Source organism: Gavialis gangeticus, unplaced genomic scaffold (assembly GCF_001723915.1).
Source record: "Gavialis gangeticus isolate Ggan-Ray unplaced genomic scaffold, GavGan_comp1, whole genome shotgun sequence".
Taxonomy (NCBI): domain Eukaryota; kingdom Metazoa; phylum Chordata; order Crocodylia; family Gavialidae; genus Gavialis; species Gavialis gangeticus.
Window position 1 is genome coordinate 18,279,513 of NW_017729014.1, and position 23,674 is coordinate 18,303,186.

At 46.5% G+C, this 23,674-nt stretch overlaps 1 protein-coding gene across 5 annotated transcripts in view; it reads left to right on the forward strand.

The window, feature by feature from the left end:
• Positions 1-23,674, forward strand: part of KAZN (kazrin, periplakin interacting protein) — a 417,992-nt gene that overhangs the window by 262,562 nt on the left and 131,756 nt on the right. For 2 of the 5 annotated variants that reach the window (XR_002096397.1, XM_019511877.1), the window contains exon 1: positions 7,822-8,341. The exons of 1 other annotated variant lie outside the window; for it this stretch is intronic. Coding sequence is in view for 2 of the 4 variants with exons in the window: in XM_019511877.1 (XP_019367422.1) it covers positions 8,299-8,341 (43 nt within the window). In the remaining 2 variants the exon portion in view is untranslated. Of the gene's footprint in view, positions 1-7,578; positions 7,779-7,821; positions 8,342-23,674 lie in introns of those variants that run through there. 2 more of the 5 variants (XM_019511878.1, XM_019511880.1) reach the window with 2 other exon arrangements.

Genomic DNA, 23,674 nt, shown 5'->3' on the forward strand with positions numbered 1-23,674 from the left:
AAAAAAAAAAAAAAAGATGTGCAGAGGAGCACAGTGGTATTATCTTGCTAACTTAGAGTCAGTTTGGTTCCCTCACAGTCATGAATGGGAGATGCATATTACCCAAGATAGGCATATGACGGAGGTATGCAGTTTATCCATCAGACCTAGTAAAATCCAATCAGAGGGAACTAGGATAATAAGCTTCATTTCCTCCTAAAGGAACGCTGACATAATTTACCCTGAGATGCCTCATTCTTGTTCACTTGGAAGGGATTTTATATACGTATGTGTGCGTGAGTGTGTGCGTGTATGCGTATAAAATATGTTAATACAATATATTAGCACTGTGCTAAAATAAAGGCATACGTCTTGGCTCACAAATGCTAAGGGCCGTATTCTCATCTCCGTTCCGGTGGTATGAACCCATTGAAGTAACTGGAGTTCGAGTGTAAATGAACTCAGAATCCACCTTGTGCGCTTCTTGTTTTGTTGGGAGCAGGCTGTAGCGCAACCCCACACGGAGAACCGCACTGCAGGCTGACTCAGCAGACGTGCTGGGGCTTGATGCGGCATGTGAAAGGTTGCTCAAACAGGTGGAGAGGAGGTTACACAGGTTCAAGAGGTGTCTTGCAGAGTCAGTGGTCTGCAGGTTCTGAACACGCTTCTTCATTGAGGTCTGCTAGTGGCCAGCGAGCATCCCACCAGCTATGCTGTGGGCAGGTGCTGTAGACTAAAAAGTTTTCTTTGAGAGTCTGAGAGGTACCCGAGTCTAATGGTCGCAACACAGAGGTGCAGCTAACCAGCACACACATTGGAGGAACACTTTTTCCTGAACTACAGGTAGAATTACTGAGTGGATAATGCCCCAAACAGCATAAGAGGGCATCTGGTGTAATTCCAGTAAGTGGATAACATCTAAATCTGCTCCATTTTCAGATGTACTCAACGGTACTGGTGGCAGGCCTGCCTCGGTGCTGGTTTCTACTTTTCCTATTTGTTTTAAAGCACCCATGTTTGTGCCTGCAGTAGAAACTGGCCTACAGCAATTCAAGGCAAATGCTGTTGAAAGCTCTGGTCAGCAAATCTCGGGTAGGAAATGAGAGTGAAGACCAGGAGTGTCCTCTGGCACTTGAGGGAGAACAGCAGTCCTCACTAAGGACCATTGGGGACCAAATTCTTGGAGGACGTGGGGAAGCAGAAAAACAACAGGACCGGCAGCAGGGATTAAGGAGAAAGAAGACTGACAGGGAAGGAAGAAGAAGGATCACTGGTAGGGAAAAAGAGATGGGTAATAGTGATAAAGAATCAGCATGAAAGAGAGGAGGAGTCAGGAAATGATGAGATTGAGCAGCTCATTAACAGGTGAAGAAAGGATCAGGGGATCTGAGGAAGGGAAAAAAAGACCCAGATTCATTTGTTCCCATAGATACTGGTCCAGTTATTCATAGATGCTCAGGTCGGAAGGGACCTCAACAGATCATTGAGCCTAGGCAGGAAAGAGCGCTGGGGTCCAGCCCAAGGGTCTTTGAGAGTTATGGTCCTAAGGAGAAGAGGAAGAAGGAGGGATGGGGGATGACAGGCCACGGGAAGGGGAATGGCAGCAGAAGGGAGCAGAGATTTGAGATGGGGTTGAGAGAGGCCTGGCAGAAAAGGAGGGGAAGTTGCAATCAGGAACTTCAGCAGTGTCACTGGGCCTGGCTGGAGGAAAGGCAGAGAGATGCTTTGCTCTTTTGTGGGCATGCCCTTTCGCTGGGCAGGGTATTGTCAGATACCTAAGGAACGTGCCACAGCATCACTAACGAAGGGAGCCGGTCACCACCGAGACCCGGGTGTTTTGTTTTTTTTTAACTAGATAACCTTACTGACAGCAGGCTGGGGATTGATTGCTGCTAGTCCAGTCCGTGGCTGCTAATACGAGGAGGTCCCTTGCCCGCTAGCCCTGCGCAGGGGGAAGCCGCAGCTCTGGAAGACATGCAGGCTGCTCCTACTGAAAGCTTGAGAGGCAGGGTATTAACTCTCCTTTGTTCAGCACTGGAAACTCTAGGGAGCTTAGATTATTTTCCAGGCTGGCATCTGGTCTCGGGAATTTGAGTGACGTCAAGTGTGAGGGAGTTGTGTGCCACCATGTCAGTACCCAGACTGGAAGTGCCAAGCCAAACACCGCACACCAGCCAAGACCATGCAACAAAGGCAGATGGTAGGAACTGACTCATTAAAATGAGAAAACAAAAGCAAATCCCCCTTCTGGACAGTTTTATGAAGAAACAGAGCAACACTGTAAAAACCTACAGTATTTTTCTAGGCTGACCTTTACTCCTGAAGTTGTATCTGCTTCATGAGAGCAGCTGTGATTCACACAAAGAAAACCCCGTTGTAAGAGGATGCTGTGAGGATGCAGGCCATCTTTTTCCATTTTCTAGAGAGGATCTTGGCAGGACTGAACTGCAGACAAGGAGCTTCTCAAAGCAGGCCGTCCACGCCATCCGTGGAAATTCATGAGATCATGGCTGCCTGGCTCCATGGGCTGGCAATGATCTCCGTCCTGTTGACTTCAAAAGGGGCTTGCAGCTGGGGACGTGCATTTGGGGCGGTGGGCTCAGCGGCCAAAGAAACTTCGGTTGAACCATACAGAAAGTATGGTTCTGCTGAAATGGATGCTTTGCTAAATAGTGAATTTTACCAGATTTCCGTGTTGCGGGGGGAAGGAGGAAAAATAGCGTTCTAGCAGCGTTTAAATATCTGATGTGTACATTTTTGGAACAAAGCATTTTAGGGTTTCAGTTGGCCTCTTAGTGGGGCCATACGGTGTCCTTAGATACTAGGATTGTAGGGCTGGAAGGGATCTCAGGTCATCGAGTCGGGTCCTCTGCTCCCACGGGCAGCATGACGCGCCGTCCAGTCCATAAACTGGTCAAGTCACTAGGCGTCCTTCACCGCCACCGGTCCTACTGGGAGGCTGTTCCAGACACGTGTTCTCTGATGGTTAGTAACAGTTTTCTCATTTTCTGCCTGAACGTTATGCCTGGCCAGTTGATACCCACTGGTTCTTGGGTCGGAGCAACTGTTCCTCCTCCTGATGCATTCAGTGATGGAGAGTAGTGATAGTCCCTCGCAGTCTGGGTTTTGCTGGTTCAGTCTCCTCCGTTCCCCTGTCTGCCCCTCCAGTTCCTCTCTGTCCCTGTTCCAGATTGAGTAATGGTACACTGGCAGGAATGAAACATAGCAGCGTGATTAAACCAGTATTTTGGGCCGCGAAGCAATGAGTTAATAAGACTGTAGAAGGAGCAGGGTCGCGATGCTTCCAAGCCCATTTTTCTTCCTGTTTCAGAAAATAAATGTATACATTTCTAGAGATTAAAATGAGCAAGTTCTCTCCAAAGTCCTGGGAACGAGGATGTTTTGAGTGGAAACTGCCATTTGACCTTCTCCCCTAGCTGTCTCCAGTCAACCTTTTTTTGCTTGCTTTCATGTCAGCATCGGGTCGGGGTGACAGGTCATCGTCTGACCTCAAGTCATAACAAAGAAAGGGAGTGGGGCCTCGTTGGGGAAAGCAGTAATTCCACATCCTTGGTTTCAAAACGGCGGATCTCCTTGGATGTTGAGACATCGGGGATTTTCTCTTTCCCTGTCTGCCCCCTTCCTTTAGCTGGTAGCTGGTTCATAACCACAAACAGCCATGAAAATATGGGTGGCCTTCAGTGGGATTACAGACTTATTTACAAAGAGCAAAATGATCTCACATACACAGCTGCTCCAAAAATGTGAGATGTCAGCAATGTAGCATGCTGGCTTGGGAATATTAGTCTTGAAACTCCGGCAAAGCTGGTGCATAACGAATCCTCTGTCTGTGCATCTTGGCCACTGTGTGCACAGGAGAAAGCACGTGCGGCAAGTGCTGAGAGGTGATGAACCAAAATCGTGCATGCCACAACTCTGAGCTTGGGGGGCGTTTGGTTTTGAACCCCGTCTCTGAGCTCTGCTGACTCGGTGACGATGCTCCGGCAGAACCGTGCAGGAGGCATCAGCAGTGTCCTAGATCTAGATCTGGGAGCAAACATCCAGCAGGAAAGAAACGCCTCCCAGCCACCCACAAACTGTTTCCAGGAAGGCCGTGTAGAGTTATACTCCCCTTGCTCTTGTGCGGTATGATGGCGGCAGATTGTGCAGTAACCACCCCAAATTATCCTGATTTAGTTTGCTAGATGCTGGACTCCTGCTGACTGTACTTTGCAGGCTGGGAGAGAGGCTGAAGCCTGCTGTGCATAAACATTATCCAGCCAGTCAGCCCTCCTTTCAAAGCATCTGGGTGGACCCAGGGGAGAAGGAAGCGGATCAGAGGCAGATAGCACCCTGCTAGCTGGGGTCAGGAGAGGCTGCAATAAGAGTCGAGGTGGGTCCTGCTGTTGTATCGCTCAGGTGTAAGGAAGAGCGCTCTGAAGCTCCCAACTCTGATTCTAGGATAGATGCACGCGAGGCTGCAGAGAGGCATGTCTGCAGGGTCCTCCCAGAAGGGGCAACTGGGCGATAGCTGCAGCTGGCTCTATGGTATTTGGTGATGGTTTCATTGTACTGTATTTATTGTATTGATGGAGGAGGGCTGGCTCATGTTGAAGTAGCCAGGTGCTCTGGGTGCCTTTGCTCAGTGCATGAGCTTGGACATGTCAACTCACTTTTCTCCATTTCAGTTTTCCCACCTGTAAAATGGAGCTAATGCTTCTGCACAGGCGGTGAAGCTAAATGCACCACGGTTTGCAGAGATTGGTGACTGGAAATAGAAGCAGAAGGACAAAAGTCTGTGTGCATTTGGGTGCAAGTGGATATTGTTTCAGCTCCTAGGGCTGAGATCCTGGGGGTTTGCATTTGGCTAAGGACACTGGTCTCGGGACTCTCAAAAAACATATGGATATTTTCCTTGCTGGGATCACTTGATCCCAGCTGACTTCCTGCCTATGGCAGGGGGGCTGGACTCGATGATCTCACGAGGTCCCTTCCAGCCCCTAATGTCTTTGAAGTCTATGAACTCACTTTGCCTAAGGAGAGAGTGACTTCACTCCCGCTAGTAGCTCTGCTCGGATGTCCCACAAGAAGCCACACCTGTCAGCCAGCTCCTAACACCAGGCCTAAAGGTGTTTGTGCATGAGTGGGGATGATAAAACAGGTGTATCACTTTGTATGCAGCCTGTGCCCTATGGGCTATGCTCCAGATGATCTGTGTGATCTTCTTTCAGCCAATTACTGACCAGCCTTGACCGGCTAGCAGGACAGTAGTGCAAAACAGGGTCACCTGAGCCCATCTGGATTGTGTTTGCCCATCTAAGGGCCTCATCCATCCAATCAATCAATATTTATGGCTCCATCTTTGCCATTACAAGGAGCACTAAAAAGATAGACATAAATCTGTGCATCCAAAGTGCATCTGCCTGGTTGTCCACCTGTGTGACAGGGCAAATAAATTACAAATAGGGTCTGGTTTTGAGGACAAGAGCTGTAAAATGTGCAATACACAGCCCAAGGCATAAAAACAACTAATAGTAGGGGATATAATTAAATCAATGGGTGTGCGTAGGGGGAAGCACTAGAAATCTGCTTGATTTTTCAGGTGATGCCTATTCCCACTGTTCTCTTCCTGCTCACATACTGCTTCTTTGGCCTACTTTTACAGACACCTTAACTTACAAAAGCATCTCCCCCTTCCTTTCCTCTCTGTTTTTGTTGCTGTAATCCTTTTTATTCCCCCCCCCTTACCTTTTCTTTGCCCTCCGTTCCCCTAAACCCACTCTTGATACATCTATTGCCCTCTGATCTGTCCTGTCCTCCACCGTCAGAGCTTTCCAGGCAAATGCTGTCTGCTCCCGAGATATGGCGTATAACATGCCTCACTTGGCATATTAACCTAAGTGAGGATGGGGGAGCTGGGGGAGGGGAGGGGGCAGTGGGAGAAGGGGGTGCAAACCATTGAGTTGTGAATGGGAATTTACCCAGTGTGCATATGTTCTCCTACATTGCTTATTAGCTCGGTAAATGCCTCTTGTAGCCCATTTGAGTCTGACTGTACAAGCAGGGCCATATACTGCTTTAGAGAAACTTGCTAGTGACTTAGAGCTGATGAAAAGGGGCAGGTTGTCACCCCCAGTGATTTAAAGCCCCTAGTGAATAGAAGCAGGGCTAGCAGCACAGGGCCGTCTCCTCCCCCCACATGTGTGGCTTCACCAATGTACCAACCTTGACCTTGGAGAGACCATGTCTCAGCAGTTTAGTCCCCATGGCCTGTTTTGAGACCATGCCATGAGTGGTAGGGGTGGTTTGTGCTGTGGAAGTTTACCCAGTAACAACTGCTGTGTGAAAAAGCAGTGTATTGCACATACACAGTCAAACAGGCAGCAGGTGGGAGCAGTTTTCAGTTGCTTCCAAACTGTGCTGGATTCAACCAACAACTCACAAGGCTCCATATCACATGGCCGCTCTTCTGAGTCATTTATTCTCTCCAATGCAGAACTGCATTACGCCTTCTGGTGACTTAGTTTCCCCATCCTTGCTACCAGCAGCGGATCTGTACTACAAGTAGTAAAAGTATAGGGAGAAGGCTAGTGTTAGGTGCAACCAGCATATAGCTAGGGTTTGGGGGGCATAAGGCAAACAAGCTGTGTTGTTTGCTTTTTGCATCCTAGTAGCATTAATGTTTTAAAAAAGCACCTACATGGTTTTGACTCCTGCATCCTGTTTCTAAAGTGGCTGAAGCCTAAGCGATGCTGAAAAGCAACAAGAAATAGAGGCCAAAGTACCTGAGGCCACTCTAAGAGTTGGACTTGAGTCCAGGTCCTTTAGGTGCTATTGGAAATTTAACCATAATGATAAGGGGCCTTGTTGTGGTAGGCATGATGCAGACACATGGGGAGAGACATGTCGCAAATAGCTCTGAGCGCAGTAGATAAGGCAGACAGAAGTGTAGAGTGGAAAGGTGACTTGCCCAAGGCCAAACGGTAGCTCAGTGGCAGAGCTGAAACAGGCCCATGTTGCCTGTCGAAGCATCCACTAACCCAGGCAGCCTCCCAGGTTACTGATCAATCCGTGTTAGCCCTCGAGCGACCTCCCCGGTTCCAGGACAGGCGCAGCAGACTAGAAGGCATATTCTGATGATAGGATCAACACTTGTTGGCAGCAGCTTGTCAGGTCCCCAGTGCTACGTTAGTCCCAACTGGCTGTTGGGAGCAGCAGCTAAATACATGGCGTGCAAATTGTTCCCAGCGGAGAGGCTCCTGTAAGGAGTTGTTTCTCTTACTAGACATTGCTGCAAATGAGCGTGGACTGGACTGGGGTTTTTTTTGTGTGGAACAAGGCTGATCTCAAACAAAATCTCTCGCCCCTGCTCCCTGCAGCACCTCTGCTCCAAGGTCATTCCAGCTGCCTGAGGACGAGCTGGGAAATCAGGTGTTAGGGGAGGGAGGGCAGGATCCTCCCCCGGGGAGGGGTTGGGCACTGCACCAGGTGGAGCCCGCCGAGCGCTCGTCATTCTCCAGTCCCTGCTCTGGGCACCTTAAGCAAGGGGCTGGGCAAGTCCCGGGACAGGAGGCCACACCTCCGTGCTGTGACCTCATGCACAACACGCTCAGCAACCTGCGAAGGGGTCAGATTGCAGGCGGCACAGGTAGAGCCCATCGCACTTCCTGCCCTGCCGGGGAGGAGTCTGGGGGAAGGCAGGGAGCAAGGCCGAGGGAGAGTGACAGCCGGCGATCTCTAGCCATTCGGGGGAAAAAAACCTCCCACCATGAAGTCGGACAGAGAGGAGAGCAAGCCTGGTACGTGCGTGCCACCGGGACGCCACTGCCCTGCCCAGGCTAGACGTGGGTTAAGCGAGGGCTGAGCTTGCGACTGTGTGCAGTTGAGTGCAAGGAGCCGAGCGAGCGAGTCTTCCTTTCAGGCCTCGCCTATTGTCCAGCGGTGCTTCCCGCGGGTCGTTACATTAATTGAAACAGTCTTCCAGTCTCCTTCCTCCCCGCTTCCCCTCCTTTCCCCTTCCCTCTTCCCCTGCAATCCTCGGTGCTCCTATCCGGGCAAAGCTGCGTATGGAAAAGGGAAAAAAAAAACAAAAAAAAACCCGGTCTGTTAAGCACAAGCATGTGTGTGGAGCAGATGTTGCAAGGGAGTCGTGTGGGAAAGTTCTTGCTTTTAAAACTCACAAACGACTTGTTAATTTGCTCGGGGATGTTTTAACCGTTTGCGGGACTGCCCTTGACTCTCGTGGCATGAGGAGGAAGGCCCGACGCCGGGTGTTTTGTTGAGTACAGAGATCTTGAGAGGCGGGTGTGCTGCGATCCCATGAGCTGCAGGCCAGAAAAAAAAATAAATCCCCAGATTTCAGGTAGGTGCGAGCGCTCAGTCGCTAGGTTCAGGATTGCAGCGCGGCGAGGGGAGTTTTAATATCTGCTCTGAGGAGTGCTTGCCTTTAAGAGAGTGGGAGTGGCAGAGGTGCACTCCTTGCCTGAGCTAATCTCGACTGGCTTTGATGCTTTGATTTCGATGAGTGTGATTGTGGGTTCATTTATCTGTGCAAGGTTTTAGGGTTTGTTTTTTTCTGAAGTGTTTAAGACCACTTGTAAGCCCGGGCTCACATACTGCCGAGTTGTTCGCTAAGTGGCTTAGAAAGAACTGGCTTCCTTTGTAAATTTTTTTTTTTTTCATCCAGGAGGATGAAAGATTGACAAGAAATGGGGAATGGCTGCATTTTTCCTTTGGCACTTCAAGAGATATAGAAAGGGACATTACAGTGGTAGGATGGCGCAAGTGGTGTTAGGCTGTTTTGTATATAGTTAGCTCGTCTTGCATCGCAGTGGAAACTGGAGAGAAGTTTAAGTTCATAAACTGGTTTGTGAATGTGCTGCCAGTTTATAAGCTGACCCCTCCCTTTGATCAGGATGGCTGTTCGGGAGGCGTTCAGGCCGGGGCTATGGGGAGATGAAGCTGAGGAATTTTCTCCAGCTGCCTCTCGGAAGTACTTCCTCTTTCACATGCTGACGAATCAGATCAGCAATTAAAGAATTGTGGGGGGGTTTTGCAAAAAACTAGTTGGTCTAATAAAAGAGATCACCTCTCCCACAAGTCCCGATTCCTTTTGCCTCTAGACCAATACAGCTACAACCTGGATGCCTGATGAATCGGATTGAAATTTTGCTGCAAAGCGCTGCTCAAGTAAATCCTCACCCAGTGTAACTCAATATACCTTCATTGATCTGACACTTTCTTTGCAAAGGAAGATCGCTATAAGTGTCTTTCAGGTTTCTTTTTCTCCCCTGTGCTCCTCCAAGCACCCTCTCAAAATCGAGTCCTCCAGTAGTGGACTCTGTCCCGCAGCACGAGAAACCTGCCAGCCTTCACTTAGACCCGGAGGACGGGGAACAGGTAGCTGCAAGCAGAATCTGATTGGTTGAACTGCGGATATACGTGCTTGGTTTTATTGTTATTGTTTAAAAAAAATGTGAACGTAGGGAGTTGGTAAGGTGTCAGGTGAGCATGATATAAATAACTTTGCGGTGCAGGCCATGGGTTTGTATAGTGCCGCTCCTCCTACTGAGATACGGTCAGCATGACTAGTAGTGCTGTTATCTCCTGTGATAGTGCGATACCGTGCTATGTTATCGGGGGGTGCAGCTGTGGTCCGAATAGTCTGTGTTGTAGCTACACATGTGTATCAGTATAGATAAATGCACATGCTCTCTGAATACAGTTTCTGAAGAATCGTAGGATGCAATTTAAAACAATTTTTTTTCTTCCTTAAATCAAAGGATTGTGACAAATCTGTGGCAAACTGTGACTTCGTGTCCATCACCCTGCTGGACAGCTTGTTCACTTGGGACTTCATGGCAATAGTGGAGGGAAAAACATAGACATTAGTTCCCAGGAAGACTTTTACCATTTGAACTAAAATAAAATCCTCACTAATTCTGTCTGTCTAGGTAATATGGCATGTATGAGGGCACTCCAGCTCCCGAAGAGTAGGGGGCAGGAGTAGAGATGCGCACGTTCTTGCTACCGCATGTTAGATGAAGTGGTGATGTATCTGTGACTTTTGCAATAAACCCAGGCAGTGCTTTGAACAAAAGTATATAAGAGTTTTATATTCTTAAGAACTTGTAAGAAGAAATGTGGCTTGGGTTTGGTTCTCCAGACTGGAGAGAGACGCTGTACATAGAGGTGTCTAGAAAGGTGGTAAGATGCCTCTGTTAGTAGTGGTTACAACACTTAAACGGGCACCTGTTGAGTAGACCCTAACTACTGCCACTCTGTACTCCAGACACCTAAACACATTAGCAGATTTGGCCCTTCATCTGTAGAGACCTTTGTCATTCATCTCATTGCTTGGGATGAGAAGGACTAGATCAAATTTAAATCCAGGGGTCAAACCCCTCCAAAAAATCTAGTGGGCCTCTGCAGCTTCTTAGTTGCTCTGGTAGTGAGCTCAGCATCTGCTTTTCAAGAGATTTGTAAGCTGTTGGCTCTTCCTCCTTCTCCTGCCTGACCCCATCCGATGCTGATCTCAAAAGCAATAGAGGCTGCAGAGCACTTTCCAAGATAGGAACTGGAGTTTCTTTTTCTTGTCGTGCCTGATCCCGTTGACCAGACTGAATCCCTTCTCTTTTTTCTGGAATTGGTTACAAACGTAGAAGACTTATTATTAGCATCACTCAGTCTCCTTCCCTCTGGACTTTCAGCCGGTCTCAGTTTAAAAACAGGCAAGCTGGATGTGGAGACGATGCATCTAGTTCTGGTTTTGTGATCCTGAATGGAAAACAAGCTAGGGAAAAGCTCAGTCGTTAGCCAAGGGGAATATCCTGGCAATTCATTGCTTCCTTGAGGTCAATTAACTTTTTGGAGCCTTCTGGCCCAGCGAAGCTTCCTCATCAAGTGGATTGTAAATGCCAAGGATGTTTGAGTGATCTGATCCTTCCGGGTTTTTTCTCAGCTCTGTTTGGCTGCCTAACAAGCCTTTTGCCCCGTTTCCTTCAGAGGTTTTCCCCTGGAAACTCCTCCCCTGCGTTTCAGCGTTGTGTGCGAGATATTTCATTCCCATCCATTTTTTTAAGACCCTTTTAGGGCAAAGCTGATCCCAAATGTCGTGTGCCTTTAAAAATAAAAAATTAATTTATCCAAATGAATCCAGGATACTGACTTTGACTACAAAGATGCTTCTTTTTATCTGCTGCACTGTGATAAGTCATGAGAAGCTGGAAGCTAAAGCTGTCTAGCCACTGACTAGTGGCAAATATTATATTAAAATTTCAGCTTTCAGTTGGGAAGGGAATGTATCCCTTTATCCTCATAAAGGATATTGGCTGTTGAGATATTGGCCGTTTGCAATAGTGTCAAGCCTGAAGTGGAAGCAGGGCTGAATGCAATATAGAAAACAAAAATGACATGATTTTGTATCCGTGGTAGAACCAGACTGATGGGACCAAGACCGCTGCTTGAATTGCATGACCTTTGGTGGAGCAGTCATCCGCTGTGGTCAGGGGATGCTCGATGCACTCCTGCGTGTACATTTGGTTGTTTTTCAGAAGTGCCATAAGGCTCGAATGGCCTCACTCTGTTCTGCCAGGCACCAAGCAGCACAAGACATTCTTGAAAACGTTGCGTCTTCAGCCAATTTCACATCTCGGGAACTGGAATTCTTCATAGCCAGAATTCGTGCCTCCTCCCAGGCTTCTCTCTTTTCATCAACTGAAGCATGTATTGGAGCTCCTTACCTGAACTGACTGTGGCATCCTGCACGATAGGCAAGGTTGCCTTTAATTTCCATCCAAGGTATTTTTTGGGCTTAGCTAGAATCGTTCCCTGTCTTTTTAACATTCCCTTGCTGCTGTTTTCACCTTTTCTATTGATTTCATTTAGTTTATCCCCATCCGTAAGGCATTTGTATCCTCCTCTTGTGAAATCCCTGCTCCCTTTCTGGATCCAGCACAGTAACAAATACACTTATTCATCTTGAAAAGCTGCCCCTGGAGCACTGCATTCTCCAGTGCGAGAGTGATGATAAACTTTTCAAAGCCCTCTTGCTTTAATCCTCCCACTCTGCATGTGATGTTGATTAGGGAAGGTGGAGGAAGGGGCAGCCTTTTCCCTGTGTTTGTAGAAAGGAAGAGTGGTCCAGTGCTTAAAGCCCTAGCTTGAGAGGGCAGGTTCAGCTCCCCACCTTGCCAGAGATGCTTGGTGCAGGCAAGACGCTCGGTTTGAACATGAGTTGCATTGCAGAGATGGGGAGGTGCTCGTGCACGGCAGCGTTGGGGACACACAAGTACGGCGGATGGGTTTGAAGAGCATCTGGTATGGTGAGATTTCCAGTTCCCAGCAAGACCCTCTGGGCTGCAGCCCAATAGTCACCTTGGCATCGATTTAACTCATGCTTCCATCACCAAGGGTCACTTTTCTCCTCCTTGCCAACTTGTTGCCCATATACTTCTCCCATGTTAGCAGCTATTCTCCTTTCTCCCGCGTGACAAGGATCAGCCTCTCTGCGACATACTTCTTTTGCTCAGCCTTTTTTCCAGACAGTTGAAAAATGTCAATGCCCGGTGATACATAAACCTCCTATTCCCGCCTGTGAAAACAGACACTCTTGGAAATCACAGTTATGCTTCTTCTTGCTGTGTTGCCAGCAAAGGTGTCTTTGTTTTTTCATTATAACTATCTCTATTTCTTTCTCAGGGAATTGCATAAATGCCACTGGGTTCTCCTCTGGACTCTTTTGTTGAACTTCTTCAGCAAGAGCCATAACCTTTGCTCCCAGCAGACTAATCATTGTCCCATTAACTTGGCTTTTCTTTTTGGGCTTTATTGGAATGTCTATCTACCCCGGGCAGCTTATGTCTCTATTTGTCTTTGTCTTATTTATACTACAGATGTGGTCAGGAAAGCCATCAAATATACTGTATCTGTGCAGTAACTTGAAACCACATGAAAACTGCTGGGTTTTAAGTTTCCTTATAGTATCACACCAAGGCCTAGTTCAAACCAGATTTATGGGTTTGCATTGAGAGTAGAAATGCCTCTGAACTTCAGAGGAGGCGCACTTCCTTTGTGAACACTTAATTAAGCCTCACATTTACTCTGTCAGGTCATGTACTGTCTCTACTCCCATTCCACAGAAAGAGAACTGAGGCTTCAACAGGCTAATACATCATTTATATACAGTCATAGGGGAAATTATTGCAAATATAACCTGGATCACCACCGTTCTTGCAGTTTAGCCACAAGAGCGGATTTCCACCCCTTCGTAAGTGGCAAAAGCCAAATTGGACTAAAACAAAATGGGGAGACCATCTTAAAAGACCAGTTGTTGAATTTTAATGTGTGATATGCACGCAGTAAAACTGCAGGCAAGACCTACAAACCATGTCCATGGCTCTGTATAATGTGGTCATGACAAAACAGTAACGCTGTAAACTGACCTGTCGCTGCTTCTTTTTTATGTGACACTTCACAAGCTTTTTTTTCTGCGGGTATTGTCTGCTTCACCGCCTCTGCTTGTATTGTGTTGATCTGAGCCATGAACTGTGTACATGATTTTTCAGCCACTGAAGAACACTTAAACAAACAGCTCCAACTTGAAGGGAGGAAATGTCTTAATCAGCATCTTTGGAATCTGCACTTGGGCAGTAAACGTTGCATTGATGAGTAACTTGGCTGTATTTTCCTAACCTCAAATAAACACCATGTTCCACGCACTAGCAAATTACTGGGTGCAATAAGGAATATTACACCTTCTCTGTCAAGCTCATCTCTTTGCTGTGATGAGAGTCCATTATGAAAATCACGACCACTAATGCAATCTTAAAAGAAAAAAAAGGGGCCATCACTTCTACAGAAACCCAACCGCAGCACCGATGTACCAGTATAGCAATGCAGAGCTATCATGGCTACTGTGTAAAACCCTGTGGACTAGGCTTTAGGGTCTTCAGTTCCTGGCTCTGCTACTGGGTGATGCCAAGTCACGCCCCTCTGTGCCTCAGTTTCTTCATCTCTAAAATGGGGACAGTCCCCCTTTTCTCCTCTGTAAAGGCTTTGAAATATACTGATGAAAAGTGCTGCGTAAGAGCTGGGTATTAGTAGTATCCAGGAAACGAGGGAATGCAACTGCCCAGACTTGTTCAATCAGCCCAAAGAGTAAATACCAAGCAGAAATGGAGGAATTCATCTTGAGTCCAGGTTTCGTTTGGAGCCTGATTCAACAAGGTGTGCTTAAGCCTGTGGTCATTTTAAGCTAAAGTAGCCAATAAGTACCACGCGGATTTGAAACCTGAATTCTAAAATCATGAGCCTTAATAATAAGGATTGCTTTTAAAAAATGCTGGTGCTGTGACAGTATCCCTTGGTTCTCAACCCATGGTTTTCCTCTTCATAATTCTTCTTTTGGAGCTGTCCCAAGGGGATAGGCTTGGAGAGGGGGAGTGGAGGAACGAATGGCTTTTTCAAGCTAATGCTTGCAAAGAGATGAGAGTCTACCTGCACCGGCTCCTGCTCATGTCGCCCTTGAGACTGCATGGCTCGTATCATGTTATCTCTGCAAATTTAAGTACGTTAGGCAAACAGGAGATGTGTTGAGAATCTGGGATGAACATGTCACTCGCATGTAGTCTAGGGATTAAACCTCTTGGTGTTCATGTGCTGAATGACCATAGCGGGAGCCCCGGGTAAATGCAAGGGCTTTACCACGCACTAAAGACCCGTCAACTTAAAGTTAATCGCCTGATGAAGCAAGAGCACAGAGTAAGCAAAGGATTTAATGGGTGCCCCCAGCTATTCGGGCAGCGTAGCATAAGTGGAAGGGACAAACTATGCCACCTCCTTGGTACCTCCCTCCCAGGACACGCTTTGAGCAGACTTGATGTGATGAGTAGCCGTTCTGTGACCAAAAGGTCAGGCACAACGTGCTTAGCCCAGATGCAGCTTTAATGGATGCGTCAGTGATTTACCTGTGAATCAATTTAAGCCCCTGTCTGTGTGGCAGGATCTTATTGAATATTTGGGTGACAGCTTGAATTGAAATTGTAAAAGCCCCCGGTCACATCCTACGGTCTTTCATCAAGCAGAGGAACTAATGAATGCAGACCCTTGTTTTTATACTGCTAGCTTCAGGGTTGATTCTTTTAGGTACTGAAAACCCTTGATTGCTTTTCAGCCTAACAGAAGATGCACACGCTGGCATTTCCGAGGAACATCCGCACTCTTTGAAAGATGCCTTGGGTAGCCTAGTTACCTGGCTCACACTTCCCCCAGCTGTGGCACGAAGCCCACAGACCTTATCGACAGCTTCGTAGGAGCGAGACGAAAATCGAGATTCGAACCTGAATCCCCTCAAGGCAGGGAATGCTCTGTGGTCATGCCGATATGGTAAAGTGCTGCAGCTACTTTTGATAGTCGTCTTATACAGGCATCGGAGTCTGCCAGAGCCCTGCCAGCACAAAGCTTGAAACATTTAGCCCAGTGAACCATCGATCGCTCATACCTGTGCACGCACTACATCCATTTTTTTTCCAGTTTTGAAGCTAGGCAGTGCTGAGCTGAAGTGTCTTGGTGCAGATATTCTTCTCTTCTTCTCTCTGGTTTAGCAGGGAGAGATCAGAGGGAGTTTTTAGCAGCATGGGAAACTGGCTTGGGTGAGCCAGACTCAGCTGACTGATGCATGGTCCACACTGCAGGCTAATTTTCCTTCTGTGCAATTTTCATTCAAGGATGCTAGTTTGACAAAGATGGATCAAGTAAAAGGAAAATCTCTTGCAGGTGTGTTTTAAAATAAGGAAAACGTGTGCAGCAGCCGTAGCAAGTGAGTTTGCTTAATCGAGGCCTGTTCCAAGACCAGTTGAATTCAGTAAAAACACTTCCACTGACTTCAATGGACTTTGAATCAGATTCATAATCCACAAAGGGTGGGTAGGTAATAAGGTTAACTTGGGGTGTTTTTCCATTAAAAATTTCTTGTGGCTTCATAAAAATAGCCCAAAAGAATTGAGGCTCAGGGTTTTGGGCTGCTACTTCAAACGCTCTTCATCTTCAACGTTTAAAAAATCTGTTATTTACCTAGATAAACCTGTTAACCAGCAATCGGCACATAAAGCATTCGATATCTAGAAAACGCCATGTAAGATGCGTAGCATAAACCAATATTTAAAGAGCGCTTATTTTTTTCAAGGTGAATTGTAGCTTTCATCATCACCTGGTCTAGAAATGTTTTTCATGTCCTAAGTAGCCATTTTTGACATTGTCAAGAGTTTTTATGCACACGTTGGCATGAAGGTAAGAGCTAGTCTGCATGAAGGAATTGACTGACATGTAGCTGTAATGGAATAATTATTCCCCCTATAGCTATGCTGCCATAACCCCTACCTGTCGTGTGGGCATTTTCCTTTGGAATAACGACGACGCTCAGTTTTCAAGCCCATAGAAGAGAAAGTGTGATAGCAAGTAACAAATGCATAGTTTTTAAACCTTCTGCTCTCCTTGGAATTTTTCTCCAATGGCTTATCAGATGTGGAAGTGTGGAAAGGAGTATTATTCACGCGGGTGAATTAGCCGTGTGAACTAGGGCGCTCTTGAGTTCTGCAGTCAGCTGCAGCTTGAGTTGCATGTAGCAGCTTTTTTTTTTTTACATTGATTTGTCTAAAGTTTGCACTTGCCTCCCTTTTGGAGGGTTGGTTGGAAATGATGAGCATTACTGAAAGCATCGCTACAGGTCTGAAAAATAACAGTCACTCACTCACTCTTTTTAAGATGATTCAGTGGTTACAGAACAGAGGCAAGGAAAATGGTGCGATTCTCTAAGCAGAAATGAGAGGGAAACTGTCTCAGACGGAAATGCAGGCTGTGCACAGTGAGAAGGCTTTGCTTCTTTTGGAGCAAACCTGTTGTACATCCCGATCCACTTTAAGATAACCCTGGATGTGACATCCCACGTCCAAGTCTTGCTGCACCCTGTTGTATTTCTGACCTCATGGTATTATACATGATGATGACAAGTCCTTTCCACTGCTCTGGAAACTACCTCAAGGATCATATGAGCTTGAAAAGTGCATCAGGGAATTCAAAAGTGTCATTATCCATCTGCCAAAACAGGCACGCTCTGATTGTTGGTACAGATTTTCAGAAAACAAAGCCGAAATTTAAATTCCTAAATAATTAGCCTCATTTCCCCAAAGCCCTAGGGATCTGGGTTGTCGCTGGAAGTTGTTGGGTGTTCAGCGTTTCTGCAAGTCAGATCACTTTCAGTCATTCTTGGATTGAGTTTGGGAGCACTCTTTACCTGTTAAAGAGAAAAAGAAAAAAAAAATCCCCTTTGCCAGCTAGTTATTCTTTTACTGTCCTTCATGCAAATATAGTCTTGTTCCTTCACGACCCTGTGAGCCTGCGATTTCAGGCCGAATGAGATGGAAACTTGTTGGGAACCAATTACAAACATATGGTCCTTCTTGGATGTGAACGAGAAAAAATGCTTTGGGAAAAACAACTGAAACCAGTTAAGAGTACGTACAATTTTGATCAATGAATTCCGACCTGGCTGCGATTTATTAAAGGCTCATTTAATTCCATCAGTGCCTTGCCTGACACAGGACTGAGTGAAATGCGGTGAGTCAAATGTTTAGCGAGGAAAGCAGCATTGGAGATGAGCAACGTAGGTTTTACTGACATAAAAAAGGGGCATGGGGAAGGAGGGGGAGCTGACCCGTCCCAGACTGAGGGCTTACATACATCAGATATTGTGGCATTGGTGCAGCTGCAGAAATCTAGCCACCAGATTTGAGTGCTGCTTTGATCCGGTCTCTGAACCGTTTTTGGCTTGTTCTTGACTAATTGCAGTGCAACATGCTAATAAGAAGCCGATGCCTCCTGTAAAGCTCCCTCTGTAGAAACCATTTTAATTATGCAGTACAGATCACTGTCATTTTCCTGTCCTTTATATTTTCCCCCCAGGGGCGTTTGCATGACAGCAGGAGCTCTTTATCCTGTGTAATGGCGTGCTTTTCCCGCTGCAGTTCTCCACCCTGCATCTCTCTAAGAGGTTCCCAGGGTTTCTCATCCATCTCGGGAGCTTTTCTCTCTGGAGGCCCTGGGGCTTGCCTCTTATGGCCCCTTCCTGGCGTCCATCTGCCTGTGTGTCGGGAGAAGGAGACGGCAAGAGGTGTCGGTCTGCAGCATCCGTCTTGAAGGATGTTACGGCGGTCCATCAAACCTGTACACCGCACTCTTGGCCTTCTCAGTGTAGGGCAGAGGTGGGGACATGGATGCGCTATCTGAAGGCAGACCTCTTTTGAGGAATAATGCTGAGAGAGAAGCACCTGTCTGCAAGAATGGAACGCCCAGGTCTGGCGTGGAGGTTTCTTTGGCACTGGCAATTACGGAAAGGCCGGGTTGGGTCCTTTGCGCCACTTTGGTTTAAGCTGTGGGGAATAGGAGCGTATCAGCTAGTATTTCAGACCCCCCAGCCTCCAACCGAGGAGGGGAGCAATATGTGGTGCACGTGGCAGCGGGGAGAACACAACGCACTTTAAAACAACTACAGACTTTAAGTAGGTGTCAGCTGCATAGTAGGGTATGGTACACCCTTGTCCCTAAATACAGTGCTTATTTCCTGTAGGGTATTTTTTTTTCCAAGGCACAATACTAGAGTTTTGGGTGTCCGAGGCGAGTGTTTGTTCTTATTTTGTTCTCTTTTTTTGGTACCATGATTCCTGTTCTTTGTAGTGGAAGACCTGGAGACTACCTCTAGGGCATGCTAAGCTCAAAAACTCACAGCTGCCTGTTGTCTTGGGTTCAGAGGAGCAGAGCTCTCATCTTGGAGTGAACCTTTCCACCTCCTGGACTCGTGCAGGTATAGTAGGTAGCATGCTCCAGCAGGCAGCCTTTGATCCAAGCCGTGTTAGATCAGACTGGTGTGCTAGCATACCTTCCTCTAGAGCGCGGGAGCCACTGGTGCTTTTCAGATTACCATTAGCCATGACCCTACATCTGGGTTTTCAAAAGTAGCACGGCTTCTTTAACTCCCATGTTCCCATGAAGTCAAAACTATGTTCTCTGGAGCTCTTAAAAACTCACATTGAAGAGGTGATGGATCAGGTTTTTATGCCTGTGTCTGTCTATTGAGGAGAAAAGCCCCAGAAGATCCTTTGGACTGAAGGAAGTACTGTGTTATTTTTTGTTATATTGAAAGAATTGATTAACTTGCTTGATCCTAAGAAAATGTAGAGGCTTTTCCTCCTCCCCACTATGTTGTATGTGTTGTGTTATACTCTAAAAGCTTTTTTAAATGAGCGTATTTGCCTGCATATAATGTGCACCCTTTCTTCCTAAACCAGCTGGTGAAAATTGGGGTGTGCATTATATATAAAGAAATACGGATCCTCATAGGTCCAGAAACTTGACATTGGCACGGCAGCGGCTGCCACTCCTCCCTGGCCACCCAATTTCCAGCCCCATGGGGAGTCCCTGGCCAGATGACATGGCCCCATCCACAAGATCTGGAGCCACAGCCCCAGCCCCAGCATGGCAGATGGGGCCAGAGCTCCCTGTGCCCTACCCTGTGTGCTGAGCTGATGGCAAGCTCAGGACGGAGCTCAGCTCCTTGCTCCTCAATTATTTACCCAAAGTAAGATCTTTTTGCCTTCATGCTGCCTTTTCAAAAACAGGGTGTGTGTTATATTCATGGGCATTATCTGCAAAAAAAATACGGTATTTCTCCAAGACTAGACTTTACAAGAGGTGCCACTGGAGTTTACGTTAATTTTGAAACCCGTTTAGCAATTTCCTCTGGGGCAATGGAAGTTGAGATCTTGCAGAGGTCGACGAGGCTGTTCCCATTCTCGGTTTCATAACTGCTGCAGGCATCTTCTCCGCACAGTGAATGCGATCGCAGCTTGATGTATTTTTGCATGTGCCACATGAGAGAATGTGCCTCTGAAAAGGAATGGAGGTTTTGTTTTTGTTCTCATTAATACTCAACATAGCATCATAAGAAAAGGAGCATATTCCTTTCTTTGAGAACCTCCTTGTTTTCATAGTCTTTTATACATACCCTCTGTCTTCCCCCATGCACATTTTCCTCTTTCTTGTGGTGGAACACTGCAATCTGCGTTAATGATCTCTGTTTCGCTAAGTGATCGTAGGTTATATGCAGCTCCCAAGCAATACCTAACACTTTGCAACATTAAATTACCCGTACTAGGAGACCACCTTGTTAGAGTAAACAGGGATTTCTCCAAACTATTGTCATTTGCAGTACTGCTCTTTTCTAGAAGACTTTGTAGAACTCAGTACCCATGTATCGTATGTATTTCTAGTCCTGTATTTCTGGGTCTAGGCATTTCACCCAGAGGATTTCATTGCAATCCGAAGGGCTCTGAATAGATGCAAAGGTCTAGACCCTAACTGTAGAATTGGGGACCACTTTGTGCTTATGTTTTTGTTTCTTCCCCAAAAGTACCCTGTATTTTTTTTTTTTTTGGCATTGTAATTTGAATAATTTACATAAACTGTTTGTTTGGGGCTTCATCTCGACTCGCTGGCCCCAAAGGAGATTGTGAATAACATCATCCGTGTCAAGAAAATCGTGTCGGTTCAAGATGGGAATAGGTGAGAGCAGAGTCACTAAGTGCTGTGTTACCGAAGTTAGAGGGAACTTCCTGGGAGATTTCCTTAGACCGTTTCAGGTAAAATCCGTGTGTTGGGAATTTACACACGTGTGGTGAAGCTCGCTGCATGCAGCACATGGGGAGAAATTGGGCATTAGAAGAAACCATTTGACGCTTGAGCCAGTGTCCACTGAAGTCAGTAGGAATCATTACCTTGGGTTTTGGAACAGACAGCTAACGAGTAGTGTAACTTAGCATCGTCTGGGATGTAAAAAAAAGATGAGGCATTTGTGTGCGCACACATATAGGCCCCGAGTCAGGAATGATGCTTAAACTTGGGTTTGACTTTAAGCACATGCTTAAAACCCGCTCAAGTCACACGTGCAAGCCTCTCCCCAGCCTGGCACTATGTTGTGTCTATTTTATGCATACGTACCTTTAAGTGTCAAAATACAAATACTTTTGGTCATTTATTCTCCCATGTATTGCATGCTCTGCTGTGCCAGTGATGAAAGAATGTAAGGTTTCCGGGGGCTGCAGAGATTTAGCGCCAGCCAAAGGCATCCATTACCGCTGTTGCAAAGTCAGCTATGAAGACTCCCAGATTCGAATGGACAGTTCATTTATCCCAGAAGGAGACAGCCCACAAGGCAATTGTAATAACCCTACATGGCAGGAAAAGTTGCTGAGCTGTTTCCAAGTCAGTAACATTCAAGAAATTTAAGTATTGATCAAATGTGCAATAGTCTGTTTAACCTGCTGCGGGAATTTCATGAGCAGGTCCCTGTCTTTAAAGTATTTGAGACGAGCCTGCAATAAAAGTCCCCAAGTCAAATCTCCCAGGATTTTGAGCTTGTTCAGAATCCATTTGTGGGTCCAAAATGGCATGCTTGCAAATGGGACAGACCAGACTGCCTGCAGATTCGGGGTTCATTTCCACTTCACTGGTTTTGGCACATGTCTCTGGCTGCTTTCAATGGTATTTCACTTGTATAGACCTGATGGAGTGGGGTGGAAATTCGGACCACAGGGATATAAGGCCAAACCCTTATTTATAAACAACAGGAAAATCCAAAATCAAATCCGCACGTGATGCTTCCAAGCGGAGTCCCTTTGCAAGGACTCTTTCTACAGGACCTGCAGGTCTTTTCTTTGCCAGAGTCTTCCCCAGGCTGACTTTGTCAATGATGCTTATGCTTTACACCCAGGAAAAGGTTTCTAGTTTGTCCTCGTTTTCTAAGGATGCACTGCTGTGGCAGAGGCCAACTCTAATTTTAGCTTAGAATGAAAGTTATGTCGGTATTTTCCCCAGCTGAAAAACCATATCATCTTTGCCGCAGAAATCCCATCGTTTGGAGGAATATTTCCCTGCGGTACAACGGAAATACCATGTGGGCTTGGAAAGTAGGTCCTGTTGTAATGAAAACCATTTTCTCTGCATTTGTGTGATGTGCTCAAATCAATCATTTCCCATGGAAGAGCTGACAACCAGTTTTGCACAGTGCAGCTCATAATTACTAGCTATTGCGAAAATTAAAAAAAAAAAAATGTTTCAAAGGAAAAAAAGTTTTGTGTATTAAGGGTCTCTTTCCCACTGAGTTTCCATTGCTGGAGATAGAAAAGTTGAGTGTAGGATTCGTATTGCTGCTGGCAAGCCGGTAAGAGAACAGACTGTAGGATTGGGGTAACAATGATTTAAGGTCAGCGTGGAGGATGTCTGTCCAGATACCCCATGCTATACAGCTGCTATAGCAGGGGCGGGCAGTTATTTTGGGCAGAGGGCAGCTTACTGAGTTTCGGCAAGCCATCAAGGGCTGCATGACAGGCAGCCCAGGGCAAGATTAATATTAATTTTCTAAATTTTTTAGGGGCCCCACGGGCTGGATAAAATGGCCTGGCGGGCCGCATCCGGCCTCCGGGCCGCATTTTGCCTGCCCCTGTGCTATAGTATGCTGGCTCTAAGCAGAGGTGTAGTGTTATGGACAGTCTACACACCAACTTGAAGTGAAATTTTAAATAGTCACTGTACAGACGCACTTACTTCAGACTAAAAGTGGCTAATACTGATTCAGATTATTTTGATAACAAACTGCCTTTTTAGGAAACAAGTTTAGTTATTTAAATAGCTGCAAGCTTGTGTGCAGACTAGCTGTATGCTCATGAGGACTAAGTCCAAGATCCTCACCAGTATTTAGGAGCCTCACCCCTATTGATTAGGCCCAACGCGCTTGATTCGGTGTCCTGTGAAGTCAGCAGGAGCGCTCTTGTTGACTTGTTTGGTGTTTTGAATCCAGCCCTAAATTTACTCGGGACCTTAAAAAATGTACGACCTGAACTAAGTTTGACCCTAAAAGACTTGGCAAGCCTTTAAATATATATATTTGTACACTTTCAAAATGTCTGCAGTCTTGAGTTTGTTCTTCTCGGTATAAGTGGTCTCCCCTTGCTGGAAATTCTTCAGTAATTGTAGTGTGGGAAAATTCACCAGCGGCAAGCTGTTTTTCCCCTTGGCCCACGCCCCAGGATCAACTTCCAAACAATGGCTTTGATTGCAGCTCACTTGGATGAGAGTGACTGTTGCTTGTGTTCCCCTGAAAAATCCCAAATGCTGGAGGTTGGGAGCTGAATTCTCCCGGACCCTCGAGAACCTGCAAGGTTACGTTGGCCAGGGAGAACGAGCCGTCACGTCAGCCTTCGGACGGACGTTTATTGTAGCTCTGCTAGGAATTCAGGGCGAGCTTTTGGGCTGAAATGAAATCCCCAGCCTGGAGCTCAAGTGTTCCTAGTTAGTGATTTTATTGCTAAATAATTTGCAGAATGGGTTCTTGCCAGTTTTCAGAAGTGAAACATTTGAAGTATGCAAAAACATACTTTATGTCTTCCTGGAGCAGCTGCTCTGGTGGGGTGGAGAATAATCTAGCCTATTTTCCCCTCCCTCCCTCCTCTGTTCTCTGTGCACTTTGCACTAAAGCAGCGTGTGTTGTGCACAAACTGAAGCTAACACTTAAATAGTCACTGTACAGATGCTTAACAGTTAAAGATGCTTGTGAGATGCTGACAGCTGAGTCTCCGCTAGATCTTTG